General features: G+C 41.4%; 1 protein-coding gene across 7 annotated transcripts in view; it reads right to left on the bottom strand.

Moving 5' to 3' along the window:
- LOC129768262 (gastrula zinc finger protein XlCGF42.1-like) overlaps positions 1 to 17,948 on the bottom strand; it is a 42,007-nt gene that overhangs the window by 5,536 nt on the left and 18,523 nt on the right. For 3 of the 7 annotated variants that reach the window (XM_055769776.1, XM_055769779.1, XM_055769777.1), the window contains exon 2: positions 15,125 to 15,324. The exons of 2 other annotated variants lie outside the window; for them this stretch is intronic. In XM_055769776.1, the coding sequence (XP_055625751.1) occupies positions 15,125 to 15,156 (32 nt within the window). In that variant the 5' untranslated portion in view covers positions 15,157 to 15,324. Of the gene's footprint in view, positions 1 to 5,444; positions 6,376 to 15,124; positions 15,325 to 17,948 lie in introns of those variants that run through there. 2 more of the 7 variants (XM_055769780.1, XM_055769782.1) reach the window with 2 other exon arrangements.

Consider the following 17,948-nt stretch of genomic DNA (forward strand, 5'->3'; position numbering starts at 1 on the left):
TGGAGGTTTTAGGATGCAATAAATGTTTCTATGGTGATAAGATACTCCTTCCCCCTCTCTTAGAGGGGGCTGCCATACAAATGAAACACAATTTTTTGTATTACTCGGAAATTAATCAATCAATCGAAACCAAAGTTGGCATGTGAAAGTTTTAGGGTGCAATAAATGTTTCTATGATAGTTAGACAGTCCTTCCCCCACTCAAAGGGGGGGCTGCCATACAAATGAAACACAAATTTCTGCATTACTCGAGAATTAATCAAGCAAATGAAACCAAATTTGGCATGTGGAGGTTTTAGGATGCAATAAATGTTTCTATGGTGTTAAGATACTCCTTCCTCCTCTCTTAGAGGGGGCTGCCGTACAAATGAAACACAAATTTTTGCATTACCCGAGAATTAATCAAGCAAATTAAACCAAATTAGGCATATGGAAACTTTAGGGTGCAATGAATGTTTCTATGGTGGTTAGATACCCCTCCCCCCTCTCTTAGGGGTGGCTGCCATACAAATAAAACACAAATTTCTGCATTACTCGACTAATATAAAGTGACCAGACGTCCCACGTTACGCGGGACAGTCCCGCATTTCAACAAAATGTCCCGCGTAAGATTACGTCCCGCGAAACGTCCCGCGTTTGGCAAAAAAAAAGACAATGTCCCGCGATATCAGCATATTTCAATATCACAATTTGATCCTGTTGATTTTCTTAAATGAATGAACCTCAAAAAAAAACTTTTATTTGGCAGACTGTTCAAGAGCGCTTCTAATGCATCCTAAGACTAATACGTTGAGTTGCTTTCATCGCACCGACAGTGGGCTTTTTGTTTAGAGAGTGTCAACTGGAAGCGACAGCAACAAAAATGGAAAATGATTTTTATAAAAGTCCCCTATTGATCCACAGGGACCAACGCGAGTCAAACGAAAAGATCATCTTTGGTCCCCTAGCTCGGTCAGGGCTTAACGTTTTAAATAAGCCGGAAGAACTAGTGTATACTCGACAGGAAGAGGGAAGGTTGTTTGATGAAGTATCGTGAATGAAGCGCTGGGCGGTCTTACGGAAGTTGGCCGGAACCTCAACCATGGCCGATGAAAAGATGTATGTCGGCGTGTTATTTTACATTTTCGTGGCTTTGGTGGTCGATTGTCTCTCCATTTTGGCCATTCGCCCAAAAGATTTTAACGGTCGCAGCTGGGGAGTGATGAGAAGGTTGGTGGTCTTCGCGACAATGTTTATCTCCAGCCGATCCATCCTCCAGTGATTTTTTGGCATAATGGGCTGATCCCAGGTTCGGCATAAAGACCACATCACCTTCGCAACTTCCGACAATCACTTCGTACTATATATCTCCCCGTTCACAATATGACTCGAGAGAAGAGCGACTTGGACATTCGCATCACATCTGTCAGAGAAGGACCTTCTTCGAGAACTTGATGTGGATGATATATTCGAACATTCTGGCGGACACAAAGTGCCTCACGATGTCCAACTCCTTCGCTGTGGGGTGGAGCTTGCAGTATGAAAAAATCATCAAGTTTCTTGACAGTGCTGCTGCTGCGAATCAACAGCCTTGCATAATTTTAGTTTTAGGCTTAATAAACGTAAGATTTAAGAAAAATTTCGAGCATTCCATTCGGTAATATTCGTAATTTTTTTTTCAAAGAAAAGTGTAGAATTCGAATCGTGCTTGCCAGGCGTAAATGCTCTGATTGAGCGAATGATTTTCAGGCGCAAACAAAATCTAAACCACCGAAAAATCACAACTGAGTGCCGATACTTAGAAAGAAATAATACATATCAGTTCAGACTCGCTAAACTATGGTATATGTTCCCATAACGTATATACATAACGTTTTGTTATTCGTGTCCCGTGTTAGACCTCTGACCATCTGGTCACTTTATACTAATACAAACATTTTGCGACTCAGAACTTGTCAATATCTCAACTTCACTCGAAATTATTGATATTTCTTCCCAAAAAAATACGCTCTCTTCAATTGTTTGTCATTCTTTTTGGGGAAAACATAAAAAATGTTTGTTGACGGTATTTGAAAGAACAAATTTCACTCTATATAATATGTGATTTTCAAAGATATGTTATTTTTTGTATTTGAATAAATAAAAATTGAAATCATGAGTTTTATGGTGAAAACCAAAAGCAGAAGTTTGAGCAGTATTAAGATATTGACAAATTGTACATCGCAAAATGTTGGTATTGATAAGCTCTAAGAGTCTTACGAAGACAATTTTGATGTAAAATTTCGAATATAAAAGTAAAAAACAACTTTGTGGGAGAATTTTTTCCTTTAGACAAAAACTGTCTTCCACAAAGTTGTTACATGTGATAGAACGCTCATTTTTATGTTATCAAAAATAGGGTGACCAAAATTCTTGATGAAATAAAAAACCTAACTTTCTTATCTTTATAGATAGAGGTAAACATTGTTTGATAATATTGTAGCCCTAATTATTTTAAACAACTTTGTACAACAAGATTTTTTTTCTATCTCTTAATATAATCGTTTTATTATTTAAAATTCTACATCAAGACTGTCTTCGAAAGACTTTTAGAACATACTAATACAAACATTTTGCGATGCAGAACTTGTCAATATATTGATCCTACTCAAAGTTATTTTTGTTTTTTTACCCAAAAACTCATGATTTCAATTTTAATTTACTCAAACACGAAAAATAACATGGTATTGAAAATCACACATCATATAAAGTGAACTATGCTCTTTCGAATGCCGTCAATAAACTTTGTTTATGTTTGCCCCAGAAAGAATGACAAACAATTGCAGAGAGCGTCTTTTTTTGAGAGGAAACATCAATAGCTTTGAGAATGTTTGTATTAGTAAGATCTAAAAGTCTTTCGAGACAGTTTATAGGTAGAATTTGAAACATGAAAGTTAGAGCAAAAAAACAGTTTTTTTTTATGGTGGCCCTAAAGGCTGATTTAGACGGTGCCAGTCAACGCGCTAGTAGAAGAATCCAATCACTAGAGTCTAGTTATTAGAGCCATGTAAACTTCCGGCTCCAGTTACTTGCGCAAGTATCGCACAAGTAATTGGCCACGCCAGCGAATAGAAAATTTTCTAGTTACTGGCGCCAATAGATAAATGACAATTTCTTCCAAACAGTGCGTCATATTAGACATTTGTGTGAAATCGAAATGCCAGGCAGTTTCAGTGGTGCCATATATTTATTTGTACTGGAAGGGGAAAAATCTTTTTCGGCTATGGTGAAGAAAATTATTAAACGGTGTTATTTGGCTTGCTCTGTAATTTGTATGTTTGTATGTTTGTAACATGTTTGTTTGTAGCGCTTTACCACATTAGAAGAAATTTAAGCCACTTCCTGTTGACCGATTGGTCTGAAATTTGGAACACACCTTTATCTCTGCAGTCATTATAAAACTGGGTATTTCATTATTTTAAAAATCCAAGATGACGGCTGCTACAAAATGGCGGATTACATATTTTCTCAAAACCCCATCAACATGGGTATCAAATCAAAGGGCTTGACTAGTAGAACACAGTTATGCATGAGGAATGCAAATTCAAAATGGCCGCCACCACAGAATGGCGGATTACATATTTTCTCAAAATCCTATCAACAAGGGTATCAAATTAAGGAGCTTAACTAGTAGAACACAGTTATTCATGAGAAATACAAATCCAAAATGGCCGCCACCACAAAATGACGGATCACAAATTTTCTTAAAACCCTATCAATAGGGGTATCAAATGAAAGGACTTGACTAGTAGAACACAGTTATTCATGAGAAATACAAATCCAAAACGGCCGCCACCACAAAATGACGGATCGCATATTTTCTTAAAACCCTATCAATATGGGTATCAAATGAAAGGACTTGACTAGTAGAACACAATTATTCATGAGAAATGCAAATCCGAAATGGCCGCCACCACAAATTGACGGATCACATATTTTCTCAAAACCCTTTTAATATGGGTATCAAATGAAAGGGCTTGACTAGTAGAACACAGTTATTCATGAAAAATGCAAATCCAAGGCGGATTACATATTTTCTCAGAACCCCATCAATATGGGTATCAAATGAAAAGGCTTGACTAGTAGAACACAGTTATTCATGAGAAATGCAAATCCAGAATGGCCGCCACCACAAAACGGTGGTTCACATATTTTCTCAAAACCCTTTTAATATGGGTATCAAATGAAAGGGGTTGACTAGTAGAATACAGTTATTTATGAAAAATGCAAATCTAAAATGGCGGCCACTACAAAATGGTGGATTACATATTTTCAGAAATTTATGGAAAATTATGAAAAATGCAAATCCAAAATGACCGCCATCATAAAATGGCGCCATGTTTTTCTCAAAGCCCATCAATATGGGTATCAAATGAAGATTCTCGACTGGTAGAACACAGTACAACATCGAAACATACTTTTAATTCTACTGTCATTATAAAACTGCGTATTCCATGTTCATGGAAAATTTGATTTGGCCGCCGCTAAAAAATGCCTGAATGGCTTGACTTGGAGAATACACTACACTATGAACAATATAATTTCGAAAAGGTCACCGCCATAAAATGTTCCACTATGTATTTTTTTGCAATCCCCTCAATATTAGTATCAAATGAAATGATTTCACAAATAAAATACAGTACACCATCGAAATATTCCGAAGAAAGTTAGGTAAGAAACAAAAATTGAAAAAAACACAATTTTTTTAAATGGTTTTAATGTAGAGAAACTAGGAAATAAAATAAGTAAAAAAACCTTTTTAAGTTAAACGGTTTAATGTACTAAGAGCTAGAAAATAATTTGACAAGTAGCTGTTAGTAATTATCACATCAGTTTTTTCTTTGATCTAGGGCAATGAGACTAAAATAACATCGTGGGGTATATGATGAAACAACTAACTGTGGATAATGGAAATCCAACGTTTTTTTCTTACCTAATTTTCTTCGGAATATTCTCATGATGTATTGTATTCTATTAGTCAAATCATTTTATTTGATACCGATATTGAGGGAATTGCGAAAAATACATAGTCGACCATTTAGTGGCGGCGACCTTTTTGAATTTATGTTGTTTATTATGTTTCGTGTTCTTTATGCCAAGTCATTCAGCCATTTTTAGCGAAGGCCAAAATAAATTTTTCAAGGTCATAGAATACGTACAGTGTCGGACAATAGGATAGGACCACAGCTCAATCCAAAACAGAAAGTGACAAAACTTTGAGAAAAAAAATTCCATTTAAGTGCATCAAACCATTTACAAATTGTAAATTCCATTCTTCGAAAAAATTAAAATCATCCGTAGTTAAACTAATTGTCCTTTATTTAAAAATGCGTTTTAAGCATACTTACTGACTAAAATAACGCGACATAAAATAGGACCGCTTTAGAATTCATTGTAAAAAAAATTTAAAAAAAAGGAAATTCATACCGTGATCGATTTGCAGGGTTAGTACTTGGTGGTATAACCCTTATTACGCATCACTTCTCGCACCCGGTTCGGCATCGACTCCACCAGCTTTTGGCACGTTCTCAGCGGGATAGCGTACCACACCGCCTGGATTCTCTCCCACAGCTGCTGCTTGTTTTTTGATTTTTCGGTGTACACCTTACGTTTAACTATTTCCCATAGGTTCTCTATAGGATTGAGATCAGGGGACTGTGCTGGCCACTCCATAACGTCTACCTTATTATCCTGGAACCACTTTTTAACCGTTTTAGCGGTATGTTTGGGGTCGTTGTCCTGCTGGAACTGCCACTTTAGGGGCATCTCCCACTCGGCGTGTGGCAGCATTACTTCCCGAAGTATCTGGGCGTAGAGATGCTGGTCCATAATCCGGTCGATCCAGTACAAGGGACCCACCCCGTACCAAGAAAAGCACCCCCACACCATGATGTTACCTCCTCCATGTTTGAATGTTTTATTTGTATACTGGGGCATATACGCACAGCCGAGTGGGCGATGGACCCGGAAAAGGAGAAACTATGGAGAAATATGCTGTGGTCGGATGAGACCAAAGTGAACCTCATCGGCTCGGACGGAAAGAGTTGGGTCATCTTGGAACAGGAAGTCAACAAATTTCTATCGATGTGGTAATGCGCTACAGACAAACATGTTACAAACATATAAAAAAGGGGGTCTCCGTAGCCACATTGGTTGCGCGTTCGCTTAGTAAGAGATCAATCGTGAGTTCAAAACTCAGGACCCTCATTGACCATCTTTGTGTTGTTACAGAATAACTACGTCCACGCAACAATCATCAGCGATGGAGATCGATCCACGGTCGAAATAAGATGGATTCATCCATACAACTGCTCTGCCAGACACATCGGGCTGCTGTTCTATAAATAACTCAACAATGATCAATCAACTGTCTCCGCTGTCCGGTGGTCCAACTGAATAATGGAAGAACAGAAAGAATACTCTTACGCCTAAATGGCTACTGTGTGAATGTACCATATGTAATGGTATAGAAGGAATAGTGGCGAATGGCAACTGCGTAATGTGCTAATTCTAGATATATGATAACCATGTGACATGTACACGATTAAAAATTCGGCTCTGTTACGGCTAAAATGCTAATGAGCCTAAAATAAATAAATGGGATTAAAAAAAACATATAAACGTTGTTGGAACGGGGAGGAAATATTCTTCTCAGCAAACAAACACCTTGCGTTTTGGGTGATAATTTGTGCTAAAAGCTATATTTTATTTTTAGTTTAGGGATTTCAATTGATTGCGTGTAACTTACGTCGATAATCTCCTCCTTTTTAGGTTAGTTCCAACAAATACAATTTTCAGAATATTTAGAAACGTCCTAGAATTCTATTTAGGAAAATATTTAAATAGGAATTTACTAACTCAATAAATTAAAAATTGAAACTTACTTCAAAGTTCAAGCGTTTATGCAAATTTTCAGTTCAAAATCCACTGTATAATTTGTAATTTTTCGCGTGCTCAAACAATGACTCTATTACATTTTATGAACAATGCCTCCCTACTTTCCCTGACATTTCACTCTGTCACTACACTTAAACGCATCGTATTGCGTTCCGCTATAACCAAGGGGCATACAGTTCTAGAGCGAAACGCTGTTACATTTCCCCGGCCCGTAAGACTGGTCAATGTCCTCAAGGCCAGTTTTACTCTCCTTCAAATCCAATCGTGCCAGTTTAGCTACTGGTCGTCGTACTAGACCCGAGGCTGTCTGCACCATGGCTTGTCGAATCTGGCCATCTTGTCCAGCGATGACTTCCAATACCCGTCCTCGTGTCCAGCCATTCCGGATGCCTTCTTCTACAACGATCACTAGGTCACCAATTCCGATGGGCTCAACGTCATCGAACCACTTGGAGCGACGTGTAAGGGTGGGCAGGTATTCCCGGACCCATCTACGCCAGAATTGGTCCAGCATCACCCGTCCCAGAATCCAGTTACTTCTACAAGCGTATTTGGACTCCGTCAATGCCTGTGGTGGTTGGACCACCCCGCTAGAGCTCAAGAGCAAAAAGTGATTGGGAGTTAGAGCCTCCTGTTGTTCTACCTCCAACGGAATGAATGTTAATGGCCGTGAATTCACCACGCATTCGGCCTCGATTACCAGCGTAATGAGTGTTTCCTCGTTTGGAGTTCTAATTGTGTACATGGCAGCCAGTGCTGTTTTCACCGATCTCACTAGTCTCTCCCACGATTCGCCCATGTGTGGAGTCCCGGGCGGGTTGAATACCCACTTGGTATTGGCGTTAGTGAAAACTTCTGCTAATTGGTCATCAATTTTCGACATCTCTCTGCGTAGCTCGTTGTTGGTCCCTACGAAATTGGTCCCTCTATCGCTGTGGATTTCAATCGGTGCTCCACGACGGTTTATAAAACGTCTTAGGACCATTTTACACGACTCCGTGGAAAGTGAGTGGACAACTTCGAGGTGCACTGCTCGGATAGTGAGACACGTAAACAGCGCTATCCACCTTTTCGTCTCGCTCCGGTTCACGCGTATGAGAGTTGGCCCGAAATAATCAAGGCCGACGTACGAGAAAGGACGCTCGTACGCACTCAGCCGAGCCACTGGAAGCGGTGCCATCCGTGGTATTTCTGGAACGGCCTTCCTGATTCTGCAGAGTGAACACGCCTTCTTGATCTGTCGTACAATGGTACGGAGATTCGTGATATGAAATCGCTGTCGCACCTCATTGACGACAGTTTCGGCGTTTGCATGTAAGTACTTGCGATGGTACCACTCCATTAGAAGTTGAGTTGCTGGGTGCTCTTTTGGCAGCACTATCGGACACCGGGTATCGTAGGATACACATGTGGCTGCTACAATTCTGGTGTCCAAACGAATTACTCCGTCAGTATCGAGAAAAGGCGACAATTTACGGAGTTTACTCGTACTGTCTAGCTTTGCCTGTCTACCTGGAAACTTGCTCTGAGCTTCAGTCAGTGTTTTTATTTCCTCCGGATAGCCTTCCCGTTGAACTAGCCGCCACAAATATTTCTCCGCCTTGGAAAGTTCTGTTTGAGATAATGGCCCGCCTTGCAGCTTACTTCCTTTTGCCTTCCAGAGACAATTCGTCCAGTACCGTTGCAGGTACCCGACCGCCCTCCAGAGGCGTTGCCAGTTAGAGAACCGTGACCAATTAATGACGGTTTCCCCACCTACTGTCTGGTGAACTAAACAAGATTTCATCTCCTCGGTTGTTGTCTCTAAGGATGGTTTAACGTCAACTGGCCATTGTTCCTCCGGTAACAGGAGATATTCTGGCCCGGTAAACCAGCGACCACTCAATGATAGGCAGGGTCCCCGTCCCCACTTCGATGCTTCGTCTGCTACATTTTCTCTAGATGGAATCCAACGCCATTCTTCCACCTTCGACTTCGATAAGATTTCGCCAATACGACATGCAACGAATTGCCGATAGTTGCAATGGTTGGCATTAATCCAAGCCAGAACTATTCTTGAGTCACTCCAGAACACACAGCTGTCGATCGGAGGTGAATGGAAATTCACAATGGTCTTCCGCAGTCTCACTCCAATGACTGCCGCCATGAGCTCCAGCCGCGGGATAGAAAGCGTTTTGAGGGGAGCAACCTTGGTTTTCCCACCAATGATCGCATACTGGATTTTCTCGGAGAATTCCGCTCGTAAATATGCTCCGCAAGCATATGCATCTTCCCCAGCGTCTACGAAGATATGCAACTGCAACGACGAAATATCTTTCACAGATCTTTGCGGAAAGTAGCAACGTGGAATGCTAATCTGGTGTAAATACTTGAATTCTGCTGTCCATTGAGTCCACCGTTCACAAAGCTCTTTCGGTATCGGGTCATCCCACCCTGTTTTCGCGCGCCAAATCTGCTGGATTATTTTTCCGAAAACGAGGAAATGAGATAGTAGCCCGAGTGGGTCGAAAAGGCTCATAACGGCCCGCAAAATCTGTCGTTTCGTAGGATGGGCTTCCTCTAGTCCCACTGAGTAGGTGTATGTGAAAACGTCTTGCTCAGGACGCCAGTACATCCCAAGCACGCGCTCGGTTGAGCTAGCCTTATCCAGCAGAAAACATTTTTCTGAACCAGGATTTCTTTCCCCGACCCGTCTTAGGACGTCTTTGGAGTTAGAAAGCCACTTTCGAAGATGAAAACCACCGCGTGAGTGAACGTAGCTTACATCCTGAGCCAATCTCACAGCTTCCTCCACACTGTCCGCACTATCAAGGTAATCATCAACATAATGTTTTCTGATAATGGCATCGGCTGCAGCGGGGAAATCTTGTTCGTGTTCTGTCGCATTTACATTTTTGATGTACTGTGCTGTACATGGCGAACAAGTGGCGCCGAATGTCGCCACGTCCATGAGATAGACTTTCGGTTCCTGACTCGGATCATCTCGCCAGAGAATTCGCTGAGCATGTCGGTCTTCTTTACGTATCTGAATTTGATGGAACATTTTCATAAGGTCCGCACAGATCGCAATCCGTTTTTCTCGGAATCCAAAAAGAACTCCAAGCAGGCTGTTTAATAAATCAGGTCCCTTAATAAGCATGGTATTCAAGGAAACGCCATCCACCATCGCAGCAGCATCACAAAAGATCCGTATTTTAGATGGCTTCTTGGGGTGTATGGTAACACCTAGCGGTAAGTACCACGTTTTGCGTGGATCCGCTTCTTCGAGCTCCTCCTTCGTCGCTTCGTGCAAGTATCACTTTATCCGGTATTCCGCTAGTTGCCTCTTCACGCTATCTCCGATCACCGTATCGCTTCGAATACGCCGTTCCAAGCACTGCAAGCGACGCATAGCCATCGCATAATTATCCGGAAACTCGAAGTCGTCGAACTTCCACAGCAAACCACTTTCGAACCGCATGCCAACCCGCTTCGTCGTTTCAGTAAGAATACGAGTCGCCCTTTGTTCCTCCTTCGACTGTGGAAACGATGCAGCTGCTACTCCCACATTGTCGACCGAGAAATATTGTTCTACCATCTCGTGTAGGCCCTGATCACGATTGCATTCACAAATCAGGAAACTGTGAGCGTTTTCAGCGTTTAAACTAGAACCAAATATGGTCCACCCCAACCTAGACTTCGCTGCGATGGGATCACCTGCTCTGCCCTCGCGTATCTTGAGAGTGGCCGTGACATGTGCATGATTGTTTCCAATAAGGATACGAGGGTGTGTATTAGTATAGTCCTTTACAGGCAGTCCCTTCAGATGCGGAAAGATTTTGGAAAGCTCCGCATATCGCAAAGTCTGCTGAGGCAGATCCAAGCTGCTCACCGTACGGACATCTGCTAATGGATATTTTACTAAATCGTTACCACCGGATATCTCAAGTCGGGCTCGTTGTGATTCAGCCTCCGATCTTTTTACATTCGCCGTCCATTGAAGGCACAACGGGAGTTGTTCTCCCGTTACCCCAAGCTCCTTCACGACTCCTTCGTCTATCAGCGTTGTCGAAGAACCGTCATCCAAGAATGCGAACACAGAAACTGAACGGTTGTTCCCATACAGCGTAACGGGAATGATACGAAATAAAGCCCACTTCTCAGTTTTGTGGTAGCTTACAACTGCCTCGGATTCTTTGGGGTTGCTCTTAAGTGGGATAGAATGGAGCAACGGGTGATGCCTGAACTGACAGCCACCTACTTCATATCGCCGCTGTGATTTGCAGGGTTTTCTCCCATGAGCGCCTAAACACTGACGGCAGAGGCCGTACTGTTGGATCGTCTTCCATCTTTCTTCCACGCTTTTCCTGCTAAAAAGGGGACATTCCTTCACCCTATGGTTGGGGTCCGCTGGTTGGGATGAACGATTTTGATTCACAGGAGTATGTGGGCCCTTCCCTTGCTTCGACGATTCTTCCACCGTGCGGGATCCGCAGAAGGACTTATCTTTTCCTAGCTTTTCGAGTTTTACTGCTCGATGCTGTTGGACTACATGCTGTCTTGGATCGAAAAGAGTAACGTCCGTCGCCGCCCGAACTAGCATGGACATATATTGACTGAATATACGAATATTCACCTCTCCACAACGTTGCTTATACAACGACCAGTCGAGTTTGAGATTCGCGGGAAGTTTTTCAACTAATTCGGAAAGCAGCATCGGATTATTGTAGTGTGCATGCTGACCGCCAGCTTCCAGGTGATCGCATAAATTTTGCACTGCTACGCCGAAGGCAATCAGCGAATCGAGGCGATCATGCTTAGGCGGTGGGACTGATCTAACCTTCTGCAGTAGGGTATGGATGAGCAATTCTGGTCTTCCATACATCATCTCCAACGTCGCAATTACGTGTGGAACACCTGCTGGTAACAGTAAGCGACTCCTTACGATTTCAAGGGCGTGACCCCTTAAACACACCCGTGCACCCGTGGCCGAGTGGTTAGCGCTTCACATTATCATGCCGGGTATTCGGGTTCGATTCCCGTTCTGGTCGGGGGATTTTTCGTCAAAAAAATTTCCTTCGACTTGCACTGTGGTCACGCGTATTCTAGAGCTTGCCCCTCAGAATACATTCAAGGTGTGTTATTTGGCTTAAGAAATCTCAACTATGTATTAATAAATGACGCCAGTTAATACATACGTTGAGACGGCAAAAGTTCCACAGGGAACGTTAACGCCATTCAAGAAGAAGAAGACCCCTTAAACAGCGTTGCAGTCGGGCTAAATTTTCTGCTTCCGAGTACCCACACACTTGGGTAGAGTTCCGATACGAGCTGATAAACAGCGGCCAGTCTTCAGGATTTCCCGAAAAAGGTGGCAGTTCTCTCGACATTACTTGTCTGGCTGCCAGTTGCTGTGGTGTTGGTCCTAATCCGAACCCAGGTGGCAGCGCGGAGCTCGTGGAATAATGAGGCAACCCATACTGCCCTGTTGCTGCTGGTTCGGAATTTGTCAAAAATCCGTACGATGATGGTATTTGGTTGCCCTGGTTCGATGGAACTCCCTGCAGGACTGCACCTGGTAGACCTCTACGATCTAATGGATGTTGCTGTACACTATGAGTAACTTGTGGATCATTCGCGTGCACCGTACTATACTTGGGGCCGTCGAGTGTCCCAATCACATTTGACGATATACCAATGACGCGATCAAATGACTGAGCTTGATAAGCGGAGGAAAAGGGAAACTGATGTGACGAATGAGCTACTTGTGGATCATTCCGAACAAGAGTGTACGTGTCACTATTAAGCGGAATATTTTTGCTACCTTCTGTTTCTAATCCCTGGTTACTACTTGGTTTACTTATAGTATTGATCATTCCACAAAAACTAGTATCGGTATTCGATCCTAACGGAATATCTGCTGCTGCTACACCTTTTGACAGTTCCAGTTGACTTCTGTTGACGACCTGTGTGTGCCCCTCAGGCTGAACATCGTTTCTAACGGTAGTCACGGGCGCGATGACAGTCGTCTGTACTGCTTGGGGCGATACAGCTTTTTCTACCGGCCCGGTGGTATGTTGAGGTTCAATTTGCCACTGTTCCACCTTACTGAAACTGCTTTGTTGGGACCGTAGGCTTATCCCATCATTGCTTTCATCGTCCAATTCCTCCTCTTGAATTCGGAATTTCTCGTCCAAGATCGCCTTCTCTAAGCGTAATTTGACCTGTTCGATCTCGGCATCCTTCAGTAGTCTTTCCTGCTCATGTCTTAAAGCTTGTTCTCGACGTTCCTGCTCCAACATTTTTGTGGTAAGAGCCTTTTCGGCCTCGAGTTTTTCAAGCTGTAAGCGAGCCCTCCTAGCTCGTACGCTGGAGGTGGAAGAAGCTGCTACACTGCTGCCCTTACTGGTGTTTCGCATAGGCGACTTCGTCCGGGATCGACCATCGAACGGAATTGTGGGTGATGGCTTTTGACACCTTGGGCAATTGAAGGTCCGATCCGCCGCGCTTATACCTTAATCAACACCTACACAATCGTAGTGCCACCAAACCTTACAGTGACAGCAGGAAACCATACGCTGATCGTTGGGGTTGTCACATGCCGGGCAATTGGATTCATCCGGTGTAGCACAATGTGCGCTCCGTATCTGACGGGATGACATCCTCACTATCGATCTTTTAGATTTTGTTGGAACGGGGAGGAAATATTCTTCTCAGCAAACAAACACCTTGCGTTTTGGGTGATAATTTTTGCTAAAAGCTATATTTTATTTTTAGTTTAGGGATTTCAATTGATTGCGTGTAACTTACATCGATAATCTCCTCCTTTTTAGGTTAGTTCCAACAAATACAATTTTAAGAATATTTAGAAACGTCCTAGAATTCTATTTAGGAAAATATTTAAATAGGAATTTACTAACTCAATAAATTAAAAATTGAAACTTACTTCAAAGTTCAAACGTTTATGCAAATTTTCAGTTCAAAATCCACTGTATAATTTGTAATTTTTCGCGTGCTCAAACAATGACTCTATTACATTTTATGAACAATGCCTCCCTACTTTCCCTGACATTTCACTCTGTCACTACACTTAAACGCATCGTATTGCGTTCCGCTATAACCAAGGGGCATACAGTTCTAGAGCGAAACGCTGTTACAAACGTACTAACATACAAACATACAAATTACAGGGCAAGCTAAATAAAACCGTTTAAAAACAGTTCCTATCGGTGCTTTATGAGAAAAATCTGTGTTCTTACTGTACAGAACAAAACAAAAAAAACTGAAAAAATATACCTTTCCGGATAAATCTGTACATTTGCCAACACTGGATGGTTCGACGGTACAAGGAACATCAAATTCAATTCCCTCAACGTATACATGGAAGAATCTCCATTCGCGTTGACGGCATTGTGCTTCATGTGTTCGATTTGTGAAGCGAAAATGATAATAGACAATGAAATCATGGAAATATCAGGAAATTTATATAAAAACAGCTGATGAAGGTTCAGTACGACGTGTGTTAATTAGTAAATTAACAAGAAGTAAATTTTTTTATTCAAATTTTGACAATTTAAAACTGCCCCCGGGCCTACAAAACCGATAAAGATTATTTTGCCTCCCAAAATGGTAATCGCCAACAGATGTCGCCACTGTCATTCGTCATCGAGGATAAAGTGACAGCCAAACTATCCAGTTGCTAAAAATGTGTATAAACGCACAGCACCAGTCAACTGGTGATCTAAATATGGCGTGCCGTTGACGTTCAAGTAACTGGCGCCAATTACTGGTCAATGTGTAAATCAGCTATAACGCAACTTAGAAAATAGTCGCTATATCGGTTATATCAAGAGACAAACTAAAAGACAAACTTGTCGAACTAGGTTTACCTCTATCTAGAAAAAGTTCCTAGAAGAACTTACTAGAGACGACATAAAGATATAAAAGTTTTTAATATTATTTTTTAAATGATTGATTAATAGTACATTCAAAATATGATTTTTCTCATAATATTGTCAAACATCATATTTTAATCACACATCTGGTTTTTGGGTTACAATTTTTTTTTGATTTTTTGGACTCTTGATCTTTGAACACATTAGGAAATGTTTTTATCGTCAAGTCAATAACGAAAGAGAATGTCGATGAAAAAATAATGCCGCGATCATAACAAAATTGAACCTCATTGACAAAAATAACGACCACAAGCCCCATTCTTTTCCTTGACCAACCTGTTGGAAAGTTCACCACATGCCGGCAGCATTCGTGCACCACTCGTACCTCGAGTATCAACTTAGACTACGAAGAGAAAAACAAACTATGAACCTTCGAGAAAAATCGTATGATGCAATATTTCGTTTGTGTTTTATCATTCCTTTGTTATGGCGGGTTTACATTACGGAGATCTATAGCTATAGATGGATTTATTCACCTGAAAATAGAGTCAAACGGGTGAGAATATATATGATACACTTCTTCGAGGTATATATGTATAAAATTCATAGAATAAATTCAGACATATGTAAACCCTGGTGAATTTCTCACTGGTGAGAAATCACTAAAGTTGGATGCAGTTCTACTTCAGGTGAATAAATTCACCGAAAATATGAATATATTCATTATATAAGTTCACGCTAGTGTAAACGGTTGTACGATTTCTATAAATCTCATCATATTTCTTCACACCAATATATCACTAGTCTAAACCCACCGAATCCGTATCCGTAACCGAATCCGTTAAAATAAAAACGTGTCTATAAATTTCATTTTTATCCGCGTTGACGGCATTGAGCTTCGTATTATGGAATGGGGCAGTAGGCATGACAATATGGGTTTGCAGAAGAAACAAACACACTTTCAAAATAAAATTTATGAATGAAAATTATTTTTCGCAAATCAAATTAGTATAGAGTACTAATTTGATTTGCGAAAATGAAAATCACTTTTGTTTGCAAGTAGTGAACAAATATCATACAAAAATTGTGTCTAAAGATAATTTTATATTATAATGGTAAGTTTTGGCGAGAATATCTAAAAATTTATAGAAAATAGTTTAAATTAGGGCTAGAACAACGTACTTCTAGTAGGTAAATAACGCAAAAAAAGACGGGTGGGTAATGTCGGGGACATAACCGGAGTGACGTAGGACTATACAAAGGGGACAGCTTTTGTTAAATATATATTTTAAATATATTGTTTTATTTTCTTCTCCTATGTGAATACCTACCTATCTACCTGAAAAATGGATTAGTTTACTGTTTACTCTTTATGAACATGTTGATGGTTCTGAAAAGAACCTTTGGTGTTGTGTTTTTGTTATCACTCGATATTCCCATCTTGTTCGGTTAAACTTTCCTGTTTAGCTATTGCGTTTGCCACTCGCCACAGCTTTCACAGTTGGAAAATTTCTTCCCATTCAGCTTGTGACATGTTGTTCAGTAAATTACATTTAATGCGACGTGCCGAAGAAACACTTTGCCACTCACTGAAACTAATTGTTGCCTTAATGAGCGCCGAACCGAACCTGCTCTGTTCTTGATGCGGGTTTTCTAATTGTCGTGAGCAGCTTTGCAAGCCAACTCGAGTACTCCGACGGCCGAAACTCTATAATCGCTGTTAGGCATACTGGTGCTCCGGCACCAATCCGTTCGGCCTAGTTACCCTTGCGGAGCAATCAGTGAATGCGATCAACAGGGAACTGGAGACCTGCATGGTTCGAGTGAGACTTTGCCTTTCCCTTAACTTGTCCTCCTTTGTTACGCCCACGATGCCGATGCCGTACAACCACACGGGTTTACGGTTTGAAAGAAAATAAGATATTTTTTTGGGGTCCGCGTGTTTTATACTCTAGCGGTACACACTCACAGCATAGAGACAAATCGGCAGACTCAGACAGAGGGGCGAGTCCAACGAGACGAACGAATGAGCGTTAAAAGGGAGCGATGGCAAAAAATACATTCATTACGATTTGTTCGCTCGTTGGATTCACATGCAGGCTAAAAAGGGTCCTTTTCAGGATCACAAAATTATCTTCAATCTAAAGAGTTTATTGTTTTGTTATCACTCGATATCCCCATCTTGTTCGGCTAAACCTTCCTGTTTAGCGATTTGTTGCCACTCGCCACAGCTTTCACAGTTGGAAAATTTCTTCCCATCCAGCTTTGTGACATGTTGTACTATAAATTACATTCAATGCGACGTGCCGACGCGCCACTCAGTGTCACATTGGAGGCGATTTTAACCTGTAATTGAACATTTGCGATGACAGTGGTACAGTGTCGACTTTCAATGTGGGGTCATAATTTGGATCTCTATGTTTACAAAAATGTCCAACTAAATAAGTCGCATTACATGTCCGTCCAATTAGCTAAATGTCGAACTAATTGTAAATTACTGTACTTTCAATCTGGAAACAATTTAAGAATGGGTGAAAATTGAATAATCAGGAAAGTCCCCAACTATCAATAAGCTCAGAACAACTGCCAAATTCACATACTCATCAGATCCTGGCAAACAAATGATGAAAAAATCAATTTGTGTTTTATTATTATTTTGCATAATGTTTTAGAAAGCATTGAACTGTATTTCCTAAACTCTTTTTTGGAAGGTTTAATGGCCCTGAAAAGCGCCTTGTTTTATGGAATGGTTCCAATTTAGAAAACTTAGTACTCGTGGTTTTAAAAAAAACCATTTCGAACGCCCTTGATGCCGCCTTGTTCTGGATTTGCCACCAAAGCAGATTGTATAAAGAACAAACTTTTTTCTTCTGCTACCAGCTGCCGTTTTGCGATTGCGTTTGGCACTCGCTACTCGCTGCAACTACCTGTTGTCTTGATGTCCACCGAACCGAATGTGTTCTGTTCCGAATGCGGGTTTTCTTATCGTCGCGAGCAGCTTTGCCAGCTAACTCGATCACTTCGGCGGCCGAAACTATATAACGACGGCTAGGTGGACTGGTGCACTGGTACTAACGCGCTCGACCTAGCTACCCTTGCGGGGAACTCCAGATCAACACGGTTCGAGCGGGATTTTGCCTTTCCCTTCACTTTTCCTCCT

The sequence above is a fragment of the Toxorhynchites rutilus genome, chromosome 2 (assembly GCF_029784135.1).
Source record: "Toxorhynchites rutilus septentrionalis strain SRP chromosome 2, ASM2978413v1, whole genome shotgun sequence".
Lineage (NCBI taxonomy): Eukaryota > Metazoa > Arthropoda > Insecta > Diptera > Culicidae > Toxorhynchites > Toxorhynchites rutilus.